The sequence below is a fragment of the Denticeps clupeoides genome, chromosome 13 (assembly GCF_900700375.1).
Source record: "Denticeps clupeoides chromosome 13, fDenClu1.1, whole genome shotgun sequence".
Taxonomy (NCBI): domain Eukaryota; kingdom Metazoa; phylum Chordata; class Actinopteri; order Clupeiformes; family Denticipitidae; genus Denticeps; species Denticeps clupeoides.
The window spans coordinates 9,170,179-9,186,885 of record NC_041719.1 but is presented as its reverse complement, the minus strand read 5'-3'; the positions used below and the strand labels follow the sequence as shown (position 1 = coordinate 9,186,885).

General features: G+C 45.2%; 1 protein-coding gene across 2 annotated transcripts in view; it reads right to left on the bottom strand.

The window, feature by feature from the left end:
• The window catches only part of raver2 (ribonucleoprotein, PTB-binding 2), a 48,866-nt gene that overhangs the window by 17,804 nt on the left and 14,355 nt on the right, over positions 1-16,707 (bottom strand). For both annotated transcript variants that reach the window (XM_029001797.1, XM_029001796.1), the window contains exons 3-4: positions 8,778-9,250; positions 1,287-1,478 (exon numbers count right to left, since the gene is read on the bottom strand). In XM_029001797.1, coding sequence (XP_028857630.1) covers positions 1,287-1,478; positions 8,778-9,250 — 665 coding nt within the window. The remainder of the gene's footprint in view (positions 1-1,286; positions 1,479-8,777; positions 9,251-16,707) is intronic.

Sequence of the window (16,707 nt, the reverse complement as noted above, 5' to 3'; positions counted from 1 at the left end):
CACTTTCGTTTCAGAATTTGCTTGCATCTGTGTCCATACTTGCTTCCTATACTCCTATGTTGCAATACAGTGTTAATTAATTGTGCTATAATACTTGTTTGTGAATGATATATTGAATTGAAATATCACAACAAAAGGATCCCTAAATGGTAAGAGCTGGGAAAGTCATTGTCATGGCTAATTTGTTGAGAATACCACGAATAAATAACTGTGGCTGTTCAATGCGGTTCTTTTGTTGACGCACCAGAAAGTCCACCAGGAGGGATTTTCATGGTAAATGGGTAGTGTGAGCCCAACATTACACCTTCCGAGGGCTTGCATGCCAGCGTGCCATGGGGGAACAACATGCTTCATGTTCAGGATGGGGGGACAACCAGCAGCCACACTCACTGTACGCTGTAATTATGCTGCCAGTGCCACGGCTCTCGAGCACAGTGGGCGTGAACAAGGGTGCGCGTGTGTTTTGTCTGTGTTAATGCATGCATATGAAAACCACTGTGACCGCGAGTGTATTAGACTATGTAGTTATATGCATGTTGTGTAGGCGTTCCAATACCTATATAGAAAATTGTGTGTCTGGGTGAGCTATGGTAGTATGAAAGGACATCATACTAATCATGCCACTGCTTTATGCGATTATAATACAAATCACTGGTTTGTTTTTTTGCCATGATGGAAAAGGCTTGTGGGATGTCATTAAGGTTTTATGACTTCTGGTTTATGACTGTCCACTTTGTAGGCGAGTGCTTATTAGTATCAGAAAGCAGTACTGTATGGTCTGTATGGGAACAACACAAAGGTTCAAAAATTTCCCGGCAGCAGTCATTGTAACAAATACTGAAGAAAATGAGACAAAGGTCATTTATTCTCACAATTTATTCTGACCCATCTGTTTTCTCTGACATCTAAGCTTTGTGCAGGGACCGAAAGACATACATCCCAAAAACTCTTTTTTCACTCTTTTTGACAGGTGTGGAGGAGATGCAGAGCCTAACTAGCCTAACAAGCCCCCAGATTTCTACATGAATTCATAAATGTGCACAACTGGGTTTTCTTTGCCACTGAAGGTTTGAGTTTGATTGGTTTATTTGATTTGATCTATTTAGAAATCTGAAAAAGGATTCACCCATTTAATTAAAGAAAATAAACTAAATAAAAGATGCATATTCTAGGTGCATATTGTGTCTGTGTATGTGTGTGTGTGTGTGTGTGTGTGTGTGTGTGTGTGTGTGAGAGAGAGGGAGGGAGAGAACGAGAGAGAGAGATCGAGTATATAATAAACTCACCACTCCCTGAGCTGCAATGAGGGCAGCCAAAGTGCTCCGCCCCGAAGTTCCTGGACTACAGAAAGACAGGCGGATCTCCTGACCTTGGATGAGCTGTCTGTCCATCTCCAGAAGTACCGCCTCGGCCTGCTCCGCTGTCTCATACTCCACCACAGCAAATCCCCGCACAGGACTGCCTTCATCCTGAGCCAGCTGAAACACACAAACACACACACACACACACACACACACACACATTACTACACTGAAAACACTGGTTGCCAAACACCAATTGTCACAATTTGGGGATGGAAGGGAAGGGAGGTGCAGGAACGAGGCATGCTCTGACAAAGGATATTTATTATACACAGAAATCAAACCAGGCTCGATGTAGTCAGGAACAAGACAAAATCAAGGTAAGCAAAGTCCACATTAATGTCGCAGCACCCAGCTGAGATTACTCAGGACTCCTTAATTAGGTGCCTTGGTGTCCCCAGGGCGTCACAGCAGTATTGGAATTCAGACTTTATTCAACATTTAGAAAAATACAGAACGTATTAGTGACACTGACACTGGCGGGGACACTGGCGAGGTCAACCTACATTGAATGGAATTTTACAAGTGCTGCTGCTAGCTTTGAATCAGACTAAAATGCTTCTGGATTGCCACTACTGTGGCCTGTTTGTTCCCATGTTGACAACGTCTACCTGACCCGGACCCACCATTCTGAACGCGCCCCAACTGTGCTTTTGTTGATCCTGTTCTCCCTGACCGACTTCCTTCCCATCCCGACTCTCCGAACAACGCTGACACAGAGCCAGCGTTTTCCCGCAGCCACATTCTGCTTCATGCCACGGTAAAGGCACCAGTCTCCACGCCTCTGTGGGGATGCCGCCGCAGCTCTCCTCTCCACCGCTCTTCCCCCAGCGCTCGCGCCGGCGTATTACCCACTGTAATCCCTCCGTTCCACTCCTGTACCCTCCACCGGCAGCCCCGACACCATGATTATCAATATACTTTTCAAGTGGTCTGGAGGGCTGAAATGCTTTTCCAGAATTTTCCAGACTTCATTAAAGTCTAATAACAGCTGATCAGTACTTTGTACCGTTGTGTACCGGTGTTGCATTTGGATGCCACGCTGGTGCCGCGCTTGTCGAAACCCTTGGGAAATCACATGCAATATAACAGTAAGAAAACACATGGTTGCACATTTTCCACTTCTTTTCATGTGAGTGTCACAGGTGTGATGGTGCCTCCAGGGAGTCTGGTCTGCAGCAGAAGACTGCGGCTGAGGAAAGAGACTCTCCGCCCAGCATCCCAGTCAAAGCAGCTGCCACAGCCGTCACGCCGGCAGATCCGACACAGTCCTGCTCTCCGACACCGCACCAAGCATTTTACCCAAGCCAATCAGCACGCATCACGCCCAGCACCACCGCAACACCATAATGCTGCTGCACAGACACATTTTACCCGAATCTTCAATTTAGTCAGACAAGAGATGGACATTATTGCCATGTGCCGAACAAGTCCTGGAGCAAGACTTAAGACAGCTCTCAAAAGCCATGCAAATTGTACCGTAGCACACAACTTTTTGTAGGGGCTGTGAACTATTATATCATGGACTTTTTAAAAACTTGTTTAAGAAGGAAACTTTTAAAACTTAAAAAAAAAAGTCCAGCCAAAGTACTCATGAACGTAGCCTGAGGATAATTGAAGCCAAACAAGATGCAATTTTTTTTTTTTTTTTTTTTGCAATATATATCAGATTCAAACAACAAAATCAAATAAAAAAAACTATTAATATCATCTCGGATAAGGAACTAGCAGTCAATAATGTGCATTTTGCACATTAAGTTAAAATCAATCCGAAAAATCCGAAAAAAAAAAAAAAAAGTCACCTGAAGCTGTGACACAAACCATTAACAATCCTGTAACAACAACGGATACACAGTTCAGAGCCGATTGGTTTGTTCGAGGTCAGTCATGCTCGTGTTATTGGCTGTACCCATCAGCAGTGTCTGGATGGTGATGCTCCTCGGGGAGCCCCGGAGACTCTGGTAAGTGTTTACAGGGAGACACTCGGTCGGCCTCAGCTAATGGTCCGCAGTGCTCACGCACAATCTGACACCAGATCACCGGAAACATTTAAGTGGTCTGAGGGCCATGCGCATTTGACTTCTCCCGTACCGGCCTCACAAGATGTTTTATTGTTACGATAATCTCCAAAGTTTGGACACACACAAGAAATACTTTTTGCAGGTCTGGTGAGAACATGGAGAAGCTCCTAAATCCCACCGAGAAAAGAGGCAGATAACCCACTTCTCCACATGGCTTCATTTTCCACAAGGACTCATCAGCCAGTGGCAGGAGAGGAATGCTGGCTGTAGGAGAGATGCTGTTTTCAACCAAGTATGCCAGCGAGGAAGATTCAACATTCACGTCTGCATACAACACACAGGTTTCTTCACTCCTCATCCTCTTCATGACTCCACGTAGACTGTCCCTTTTCTTTTTCATGTAAGTAGTCCACGGGAACATTCTCCTCAGTTCTGGTAACAGTAGTGGACAGTTCTTGTGAGGACCAAATGTTGTAAAAGAATTCATAAAGAGCAAGTGACCATCAAACAGAAGGACACAAGATGCCTTGATGTGCGTGTGTGGTGAGAAGGCCTCTGTATATGTTCTCTGCCAACATCCTGAAGCATCAGTCCTGTCTCCATTTCGAACACACAGTTTAACACACAACCTCCCCACAGTCCCAAAGGGCCAAAGAACAGGGCAAGAGATCTACAGCGCTATTATAACAGCGCTTCCTCTGTCGCTCTGGCTCACTTTTTCACACACAGTCACCACCAGGCCGAGTGTGTGTGTGTGTGTGCGTGTGTGTGCATGTGTGTTTATGCCCTGGGTCATGGGGTGATGGATGAAGGGGTGAGCGGTCCGTGTTGGAGGAGGCGGGATGGTTTGAGGACACTGGATGAAAGACTCTATATATAGAGCTTCTGAAAGTGTTTGTTAGATACTGGGAGGTCGGAGTGAAACCGAACCCAGGGTGCCAGCGCTTGCTCACAGAATCTCAGGGTCGGCTTTCAAACTCCGGACCAGCATTCCCTGGCCGCACAAAGCACACCAGCACAATACAGTGACGGGAACAGATGCCATTCCACAAATACCTTCGTCTGGATTTGGACATTTGGGTACAAATACATATCCAAACATATTGCACTGTTTGCTGTGCATTTATTTAATATAACTATGAACAGAGTGTATTTCTCAATTCAATATAATTATTATTACATGCGAGGGTGCATCAAGCAGCATTTTCAGATGTCCGAGGGAAATAGGGAACACAACAGACATTGAATTTCTACAGCAGGCTGCCGTGACATTCCATCTGGCACACCCTGCAGTGCCGCGCAGGACACACTGCTGTCCAGCATCAGCACTGGCATCCACTCATCCTCCAGTCTCGGTGCCGCTGTCGATCAGCTAAGGACTAGTTTCACTGATACTGACTGTATTGTTTTTTTTTATTTTGCAAGAGAACTAAAAAAGGAATGTTTCAGAGATGCATTCAAATACAGGTGTTCATATGAATATCAGAAGATAATAACAACAACCTGAAAGGTAAAAAAAAATACTATAAAGCTTTTAGCAACGATCCTATAGAAGCTGAGTGAACAAGCCAATCGGAAAGGAGAGAATCTAATAATGAATCGAATCTGGCTGGGGTTCACATGCCAGAGGCGCCGTGCCCATTGCATTATGTTTCTAACTGAACATTAAGCTTTCCAGCACACACAGAGCACAGCCTGGGCAGATGAGGTACGCGAGCAGGGGTAGGCAGAAAATACGAAACCAACCGGCTGGAGAGCGCCTCCTGCTTCTGTGGAACACTGCGGAAGGATCAGCGCTCTCTCCAGTTTCTGGAGGTGTCTGGGACCACAAATGGTGGTCAAGCAATTTAGGAACTCAGGAGCTAAAGGAGGCCGAGGAGGTGGAGATAAAAGCAGGGTGAGCGTGCGACTAATATTGCATTTTATATGAAGTATCAAATGTGGTTTATACAAAACACCAGAATGAAGCCAAAAATATTCCTCATAATGCACCGTACTTGTTAAAATAAATACATAAATAAAGACTTAATCGATATCAGTATTTTCTCAGTATTTAGCACAAATGGACAAAAATACTTACAACATGTAATGTCTATTTTGTCCATTTGTGCTAAATGTCAAGTTTGTACGTTCCTTCAGCTGTCTGGTCAAACACACCAGGGTCTGCTTTACATTCCCGTGTGACGTTTCTTCTCTCAGCTACCAGACGGAGCGTGTGTGTGCATGACGTGTAGGAGTGTGAGCGGCCCCGCCGTGCCCGTCTAGACAGTAAACAGCAGCGACAGCCAACTGGAGGTGGCACTCACGCTGCACCACAACCAGGACGTCCAAGCCTTCACCTGCGCCCGCCCCGCTCCACAGTAACCCCCCCCACCCCCTTACAACCGTCCACCTGGCCAGCACGGGCCTGAGAGGCGCTCACTGCCCCCGGCCTTGAGGGCCATTGCTCAGCAATGAAAGGCTGACCTTTGGGGGGAAATAGCTCACTCCTGAGAAAGCCTTCATCTCCTGCTGCAGGGAAACACTGAGTGGGGAATGAGCGCAGCTGGCTGGGGCCTTTTCAGATGGTCAAAAGAAAAAAGAACACAAAGGAGGATGATTTGTGAAACATTAACTCTTCTGTTTCCAATATGTACCATGCAACATCATGAATACAGCAATCATGCGTGATGTTCAAAAGCATATTTAGATTTTTTTTTTTTTTACCAGGGCCATGGTGGTAAAGGATTATTTTTTAAATGGATCCGACTATCAATTTCTCAGTATGTCTATTTTTGAAGGATATGTGAGTAATAACCAATACATCATAAATGTGTAACAAAAAAAACTTGCACTAGATGAAAGCTGACCCTATCACTAAATCTCAGTACTTTATATGAGGGGTGAAATGACCCAGAAATTAAATTAAATTAAATCAAATGATATCAAATGATAATAAGCCAATCAGGATGCTCTTTCCTAGCACAGACTCCATGAGTAGGCAACACACACAGTGATCCATATACCAAAATACAAAATGGTGAGAAAGGAAATTAAGATGTTCTTCACAGAGCCAGAATTTTATAAAAAGGGAGACCCTCTCAGATGGTGGAAAGAAAATGAGGTGCCTTTTTTTTTTACATCACTGTCGAACCTGCCAAGATCTTTTCTGTCCACTCCTGCAACATCTACCCCGTCAGAGCGAATCTTCTCTGCAGCGGGGAATATATGCCTGAGCAAGCCTGACTGGAGACCACGTTGAGATGCTGACATTCCTCAGTATGAATAAACTGTGATATATTTTTTTTGCCTGGTTTTGTGTTGCTAATGTGCCTGTCCTTGGCAAATGTTTATTAAAATATGCTTCTGAGTGAAGAATCTTTCTTGTCTTTATTATTTGCCACATAATAATTTAAACAACCTTAATCTAAAAGTAAAAGCTTGTCGTTAAACAAGGGCCATTTAATCATTATGCATCATATAATCGGTCACTTATAATACGACTAGTCGATGACTAATCGATTATAGGTGATCAAAATAGTCGTTACTTGCAGCCCTACTTTACATTAGGAAATGTGGTCCTCAGTAGCACATGTAATCGGCACCAGAGCAGATGAGATCCATGTGAGCCAATTTTTATTGCACACAGGCCACACATCATTTAAAAAGCACAAAAAAAAAACAGCCTTATGAGCTCATATGTGCTCGCATGTGCAGCGCCTCAGACGAATGCCGGTTTTAATGCCAGTTTCTCGCTGTGCCCACGCAGAGACAAGAGGCAAACAAAATCCAGACAAAATGAAAATCTCGTCCCTCTACACCACATTCTCATGTGCTAATAAAATATGCAGGCTTTCATTTTTCACATCAAGCCAACGCGACCATGAATATTTCAGTAAGATCATCAACATCAACCTCCCAACCAAAATTAAGAACATTCTCCCTCAAATATTGTAACTGATAAAAAATGTATGCACATTTTGGGGGAGGAAAAATAATGCTTGGTAATAACACTCGAGTCAGTGTGGGGGGTCTGTGCCTATGAGGACCATCACAAAGCAATCGGCAGGACAGGAAGTGGAACAGCAGCAGCTGAATAAATAAGGAGCAAAATCTGAAGAGCTGAGCTGAGACCGACATGCATAAACACACACACACTATTAGACATAAAAGGACACCGGGATGCCGGGAAGGTCAAAGGCTGCAGTGGGTGAGCAGTGTGCCAGTCTGTTGGACAGCAGCAGACCCTGGGGGATCTATGGCAGTCAAGATGTGACTGATCTTGTATTTATATCTTAGCGGAGTCCAAATTTCCTCACAAGGATTTGGTCCCTATTAAGAAAATGACAAAACATAATGTCATGTAGCACTGTGAGGACCTGAACATTCTCAGACTAAATTGGTATGAGGGCCAAAAACCCTGAATAAATAAACGGTTGGGTAGGCCAAGGTAAACATATGACGTGCTTAATGTTAAGATTTAGATTTTTTGAATAAAGCGAATACACATAATACAGTGTATGTATGTTTTAAAATCAAACATTTCCCCCCATAATATAACCATACATTTTTGTGAATTCAATGCATTTCAAAGCAAAAAAAAGAAGTTTAAAAGAAATAAAGTGCCACAGATCAATAGCGGGCTGTGTGAAAATTACAATCAATATGTCTGTGTTCTGAAAACGCTGGAATGATTCTGGACGACAGACTCAACGCTCCGCAGCTGGAGAAAGACCTTTCTCTGCCAATGCTCTTTAGTCATTTACCATCTCAACACCTATGACTCCAGCACCCATGACCTACTGGCCCTGTGCCTCTCAGCAGGAGCTGAGAACAAGCAGCGTCTTTCTATTACACACACAATTTAAGAATCAATATTCTATGGCCCTTTCAGTGTTGGTGCAGTCAATGCCATAAAAACTGATGTACTTTGCAAAGACTGAGCATCATTTTCTACTCTTGAATACCATATTCTAAAGTCTGTGTTAAAAAGCTTACATTTTATTTGCCTAATTTTATGGAAATCTATCCATCAACATTGACCCCCAAGCCCGTAGGTACAGTAAGTGTTGAAATCGTTGCCTGCTCACATTCCCTCCTGCATCGGTAAACTTTGGGCCCAGGCACCCACAGCACTCAGACTGTAGTGGTATGGAGCATTGATTTCTGGGTAATCAATGCTGGCTAAGGCTCCTGGTGACGAGATGGCCTAAAGCAAAACCACACACACACACACACACACACACACAAACAAAGCATGCATCAGCATATCTCAAACCTAAACAGGACCGGAGGCATGCAACTCACACACACACACACACACACACACGGAGAGAGAGTCCATCAGTCACTTAGTGCCCTCTACGGACCTCTCCGTATGAAATGACCTGCACTGTATACCACCCAGGACCCTCACCTGGCAGAAGACGGGCTTGTGGCAGCGGGAGAAGATGCGGGCCAGCTCCTCTGTGTCAGAGAAGTCCATAGGCAGCCGGTCCACACACAGGCACTTGGAGTGAAGGTGGTCAGCGGTGGTCAGCTGGTTGACGTCGGTCCACTGGACCATGAGCGCGCGGTCAGCCAGCGGCTTGCCCAGCAGCTCGGAGCGGGCGCGCGAGGCAGAGTCCTTTTTCATGTACTCCACGAAGCCGTAGCCCTTGGAGTGTCCGGAAAGCTGGCTGTACACCAGGAAGCAGCGCTCGATGTTGCCGTAGGAGCGCACCAGCTCCTGGAACTGGGTGGCGGTGAACGTGTGCGGCAGGTTGGTGACACACAGCAGGGAGTCTGTGGGCTGCAGCTGCACAGTGATGTCGCGCCCACGCACGCCCGTCTGGTGGAGGGAGCGGATGGCGTCCTGGGCCTGCTCTCCATTCAGCAAGGTCACGAACGCTGAAGGACGAACACACACAGAACACCGTGATTTACGCCGATCGTCCACATATCCGCCCTTCTTCAGAGCCGTTCCTCCTCTGCGCTAACCTTTCATTAGCTTCTGAGGCGGCATGAATGCCTTCATAGATTGTGCTGTATCTCAAGCACTTTGGTCAGTGGTACATAAAGTAAAGATACCTGGGTTGTTAACATTTGGAAATACTTAAGATGTTAAAATAAATGAATAAAAACTAGCCTAATGAAGCTGCATTGTGTTTACTTCCTGAAAAAAGTGAAATGAATCCTACCTACACGAAGATGGAGATGGACAGTGAAGGAGTCATAGTTGATGGGTGGACTGTTATTGTTTTAAATTTGCATTATACAAGATGCATTCTTAATTAATCATGATTCATTGCAAAATGTGTCATAAATTAGTAACACTTTCTAAAATCAATTGACAGGCCTACAGTGAACACAGTAAATACATGACATCAATGACAGTAAAACAATATAACATATTTACATCAGGGTGGTGTATTTTGTCCTACACAAATAAACCAGATTTAGTAAGACCAGATTTGAAATGTAATGGAATAATGCTAAATGAATATATTCACATTTTTCACATTGTTATTTCTCTGAAATGTTCAGATTGTAGCAAATGGCATCAGACACTTAACAAAACTGGGTTTTCAAGAGGTGCATTTTAAGCTAGAGAACATTTCACCCGGTTACCTAACAGATAAGGTTGTGACTAATGAGCCCTGTTTGAAATCTGAACAGCTATTTTTTCAGTGCACCTCTAAAAAAATGATCCTCAAAACACAGACAAGAGAACAAGTATGGAAAAAATTGCAAAGTAAGCATATAAGTAGGTAAGCACGACTGATCTGAACAGCTTAGACCTCCAATTAAGAAGAATTTGTCAAAAAGTCAACCGTTTTCAAGTATGAGGTGGAAAATGTTATCTCTCTCTCTCTCTCTCTCTCTCTCTCACACACACACACACACACACATAGTATATTTAGATAATAAAAACAGAAGAGCTTACAGGGTAAAAGACCTGAAAACATGGTGTCCAATATACTGACTCGAAACGCACCCTGTCCTCCTGCAGGCCATGCGCATCAGAGGATGTCATCGCTGCAAATGCACCAATTCAGGACTAATTTCTTCATCAAAATAGCGGCATGGCGCTCATAGCCACAATAAAACAACAATAAAGATTAAAAAAAAACAAAACCCAGAATTTGATTACTTTGATGGCTGGGTGATGAGCTCAATCGAGTGTGCGGTGCGGTGCGGCGCGGGCTGATGAGCCATGTAATGATGAAGTGAACTGATACGGAACATGTAGAGCAGCAGAGCAGCAGGTAGAGATAATCTCAAGGGTCAGCAGCACACAGGGCCAGTGTTGCCAGACGTACGATAATTATCGTTTTTGTACCATAATTTTACCCTCTGTGTGATCGATAATTCCAAAAATCCCATAATGTGTTCCCATAGTTTTAATTTCATTAGCACAACAAGGTGCAGATCGGCGGTAAAAGTTGTATTATACACTATAATGCACAGCCTATGATGGTATGTGTTATTGCAGCAGATTATACATACAAGAATTGTTCTCAAAATACGATCGTTTTAAGATGCTGGTACGATACTTCAACCTTTACAATCTGGCAACAGTGCACAGGGCCACGCCTTCCATTTCTCCCACCTGATTACGACTGCGGACTGTTTCTGAATTGGCTGCACTGGGGTGGGGCATGTTTGCTAGTGTACTGAGGATTTACATAACTAGATAAAATCTGTACCTTTTTGTTGGTGTTTGATTATTTAATTATATGCTTTTTAGAAAGAGGGGGATTGACAGATCTCTGTCATTCCGGATGATTTAAACCCCACCCATCCATACGTCTCATGTTGCTCATGTTGTTTCCTGTTTCATCTAATTATGCACATCCTGAAGACGCCTTTAACTTAAAACCAGCAATTAGCTTCATGCTTAGTGCTGTACTCAGCACCCATTGTGTGTGAGTGTGTGCACCCAAATCCCATTTGACACCTCAAACCAGAGCTAGCACTGGACGAGAGGCGGGTGCTTACCCAAACATCTACCAACCCAAACTGGGGCACATAAAATAATGAAACACTTTGTGGAAGCGGAATCAACCAATTTTCCTCCTCTTCTAATCTACTACCGCTGTAATGCAGCAACACGAGTTTGGACTTTCTGTACTCCTGAGACACCCTACCTCTCCACGGGCTGTGAACAGCACAGCACAAAGCCTTTAATGGAGGCTCGCATGCAGCTAAAAGGAATGCTATTGAATATTACGTGACAAAGACGTGGAAAAGGCCGACTCAACGGCTCTTAAATAGCTTACACAATAATCTTATAATTCACAGTCACTGTGCTGGTGACTGGATTTTTTTTTTATATAAATACAAAAGGGGGACTTAATTACAGACTTTGCCTCAAAATGTGACAATTATTGCTTTTATATTTCTGTAAAGCGTGCAAAGGGGCAGAAAAAAAAAGAGAGGGCCTTACTGGAGAACCGCGTAAAAGCCTGCAATTCTTCTGCCATGTGGCCACGGAAAGAGCTCATTAACAATCCAGAGATGCTTGCTAATAAGCACTCGGAAGACGGGAGGGGGAAGTGGGAAAAAAAAATGGATCCGATCCCAACGGATCCGAGTCACCTTGGCTGACCGGGCTAGGCTGGTGTGTTGGGCGCTTGTTAAGACTCGTTAGACTTCATTAGGGATGCGCGTCCAGGGAGCAGATGGCCGAGGTTCTGGGGCGGGTGGCGGCCCAAGTCGCGCTCCGGGATGTAGAGCCCCTCCCTCCGCGGCTCCGCCCTGACCGAGCACAAGCAAGGCCGCACCCGCTGATCTACAGTATGTCAGCTCTCTGGGCCAACGTGAACACACACGCACGCACACACACACACACACACACACACACTGCTACATGCTGACATTCAGCGTGTCAGTTCCTAGAAGCTAATGTGGACACGGACGGCCAAACACTCAGACATTCGGCTGCCAACGTGAGGTCTGCCCGCAATCACTGTGGCAGAGTGGACACGAGACTGACAGGAACCTGCAAGCGGCCTGAATACAAACGCGTGTCCGGCCGCCGACAGCTAGTCAATTACGCCAGAAAATACGGAGACAAACGTACACACACACCTGCACGCTGTCATGAGGCGAATTTAGGTTTAATATAGACTGGCATTTGCACTATATTTTATATATATACACACACACACACACACACACACACACATACATATACATACATTATATACATACCTGTATATATTGCACTATATAGTATTTGAAGTTATACTTTTGATATACCTTCACTGTGATGTACATTGCTCCAGACAAGCCTGTCTGCTAAATGTGGTAAAAATGCAAGTGTACATGGGGTGGTAGTAGCCCTGTCCACAAAGTCACAGGTTCGAATCCCAATTACCGCCATTGTGTCTCCAGTGTTGTAAGTCGCTGTGGATACGGACATCTGATAAATGCCATGAACGTACCTTCATCGTTCACTCATGTCATTTTTTGATGCTCATAAAATGTTTTAGCTTGTTTACTGTTTTTTTGTTTCCTGCGTGTGTTCTTCCATAGTTGTGATTTTTTTCTACAATGCAAAATGTTTCAGATAAAGAAAGATCCATAAATATGTTTTGAAATGAAAAGATACATATCTAAGACGGCTGAATATAGACTATGCATCACATCACACCCATGGAGTGAAACAAACGAACACAGAGACACACACACACAGAGCAACAGAGACTGATGCATGAAAAAGCCACTGACTTTGCATGTCTGCGCTGTACAGGGACACACAAGCCTACAAATGTCTGCACACACACAGATGGATTGTTTACTCTCACCATGTCAGGCCCAACCCTGCAAACGTGTCAGAGAAAAGGAAGTTTGTGGAAACGCAGCCAGGCTTGACAAACGCACACTGTCTGCACTAAGGTCGTTCACATGCATGAATGTGTAGGTGAGGGTGTGTGTGTGTGTGTCTGTGTGTTTTACATTAAAGCCACCCACACTTGCCACCGCATCAATTAATGGCGATCCCCTCCACGCTTTCAAGCACCAGTCATCCGGCAGAAGTGGCGGCCTGCGCGGGGCTGGACTCCCACGCATCGCCGCGAAAAGAGCGCCTCTCCGGCTTCAAGTGGACAATGAGACCCACGAACACTAATGCATCCTCTCCCGTCCTCCTCCTACACAACCCCATTTTCCTCCATCATCCTCATCCTCTCCTGCACTGGAGCACGAGAGGCAAATGTACTGGGAGCCGGACCACAGCCCCACAAACATCATGCCAAGCACTCCAGGTCATAAAAGGTAACCTGGGTGAGACGGTATGAAACCGGTTCCTGCTTCATGCTGTCGCTTAAGTGTGTAAGCAGTAGGTCGGAGTCGAATGTCTGCAGGCCTATCCTTGGCAGTGCAGGTTCGAAGAAAATCTCTTATTTTTTTCATCTTCAGTTTAGAATAACAAAAGGCAGACTCGATTTTGGGGGACGGTGCTTTGCTCAAGGGGACCTTGATGGTTCGGGATTTAAAGCCTTCAGTAACTGTCACGGTGGCTGGACATGGCGCCTGACGGCGAACAGAGACAAACAGGGCAGATTTATACAGGAAGACACAGGTGAGGACAATCAGGAACCATAATGACTTCAGTCCGAACCCCTTCCGGACCAGCCACTTCCTTACCTTCTAGGCCACCCCAGGACAAACGACTGAAGAGGTGTGGAGATCGATGAAGGCCATCAGATTCTGGTTCACAAAATATTTTTTTCTTGACCATAACCTACCATGAAATGGCTACAAATGTGCCTGCGGTGATAAGACCGGTCAGCAACCCGCTATGAAATGCCAGCCTTCCTAACCAACATGGCCACTGGACACAGGCCTGTACGGTATGTAAACAGGTGCAAAAAGAGGTGGAAGATCGTGTAAGAAATGGAAACCAGGACGCTGATCTGGGGTGTTATGCCGGGGAAACGGTTCGACCCAAAAGTTGATTCAGGCACATTTGTAAAAACCCACAGCTGCTAATGGCCCAATTAGCTAACTTGTGACAGCAAGCGGGGATGTAATGCCCTTTCGACGGAATCCACCTCTGACAGGATAAAAAGATGGCGCGAGAAGCTCGTGATTAGCTCAGGATTAGCTCGGGCGAAATGGACCGCGAAAGTGGCAGAGTAAGCCGGCCCATCATGGCAATTAGCCCAGCTAGCGTGGACAGCAGCGCGGGCCACCGGTCGCTTCCACATAACCGGGGCAAGAACACCGCAGCCCCACGACACAGCACAGAACAGGCGCTATCGAGCGTCCAGCGCCGAGTGCGGGCCGGAAGCTCGTCTGTGGCCGTCCGGTCCCGCTGCACAGGGGCCCGGGTCAAATGAAGGGACGCTGCCTTTCAGCTAATACCGGACACTTGCGGCTTTAAATGCTAAATAGTTGCGGGCTTTTACCGTTCCGGCCGCAAAATGCCATACAAAGCGAATTATTCAAACCGGGAACAGAACCGTAGGAATGTCTTTTTATCGCCGTCATGCTACATACAGGTTAATTACATGTAAAAGTGTGCGTTTCAAATGCTTCATTGAACAAGCTGTCAAAAGACAGGACCTTTTTCTAAACAGCTTCCATTGCTTTGAATGATTTCACTGAGGTGGTTTCTGCATGCTCAAAAATTCAAGCTTCATGAAAAGAAATCTGAATAAAAATAGCACCTTATGTCAATATGTAGTATAAGAATGATGTTTTTTTATGCCTCTATTTCATGGACACCAGTCAGTCGTCTCAGTACTGTGTCAGTGAGAATGTCCCGCTGGAAACCCTGTTGTCGTGTGTATGGCACTGATTGAAAATCCCTTCCATGTGTTTGCTAAGGTAACTCATAATCAATAAGATAGCTATTAATTAATCATCAAAATCATTTAAGTAGTTGTAATTTATACTGTGTATGTTTGACTGAGAAAGTGTGAGAGGAGATGCATGAAACCAAATTTAAAATTTTTTTTTTTTATTAAATTTTAGTAGGGTGGGTAACACACTCGCCTATGAACCTGAACACCCATGTTCAAATCCCGCTTACTACCATTGTGTCCCTGAGCAGGACACTTAACCCTGAGTGTCTCCAGGGGGACTGTCCCTGTAACTATTGATTGTACGTCTGATAAATGCTGTAAATGTAATTGTAAAAATTTTACTCAGTGTGGTATTACTGCACTGTATATTTTATCAATATAATATCAAAACTTGCCCACCATCTTGACCATAAAATTACACCCATGCTGAGACGCTCACTAAACTTCAGATTAGTTACTGACGTTCAAAATCATCTTCTACCAAGTAAACCTTTGTAAACCCAGTACTCCACAGTTTTTCGACCAATAATAACCACTGTTTCATCCTCTCTACACTACACAAATACACAAATTGGTATCACACATAATGATGTGTAGAGAATTCCTAATTCAACTCAGTTGTTGCGCACATATTAGTTGTCATTGTTAAATTTATCGATGGTGAACAAAAATTAAGATAACAAAACATTTAACTATTTGAATCTTGATGGGATTCCCTTTGCTCCCATCATTAGGTGGCCCCTTCATTACCAGACTGCATGGGGCCAAACAAAAGGCTAACTTTTTTATGCCCCGATTCCCATGCTGACACCATCCATTGTTACACCTCCAGTAGACCAGGGCGCCGCGCCTACTTTCCAAATTCCATGGCGGATTCCCCCATGGAAACAGGCCAGCATCCGCATCCGTGGGCGGGCAGAGGCGGCCGGGGCGGATCTTGTCGGATGCGAAGTGTTAATTAAACGGCCCCTGCGCCGGTGCACGCTCGGCTGCGGCGTCTCCTCGAGCGCATTTCTAATTTGCCGAGCGCGCCGAGGTGGGCCCGAAGTCGACTTTGCGCAGGGGACCCGCGATAAATATTCCTCATTACTTAAAGAGAGGGAACAGCAGCCCGAGGGGTACGCACACACACACACACACACGAAAAACACGGCAGTGTACCGAACACGGAGACGGAGAGGGAGAGGGTCACCATGTTCACTCGGACGGTAAAACACCTGTTTGCACGACACAAACACCCACCATGGAAAGCCATTAGTCAGGGGCTGTAAAGGAAGCCCTTTTGCATAATGACTGCACCATTATTTATGATTCAATTAAATGTGCTTTGCCGTGTGGGTTCTGTTGTCTCTCTCTCTCTCTCTCTCTCTCCCTCTCATCCACCCGGCGTTCTGTCGAACGCTGCCTTTGAAACCAGCCAGGAGGAAGGTTTCAAAGGAAGCCGGCGCTCGGCTCGTCCATCGCTGCTCAGCGAAGGAGGCGCTCGCTGACGCCGGACGGCTTCGCTCATTACAGGCCATCTGACGGCGAGTCCTGTAAACGTACGGCTCC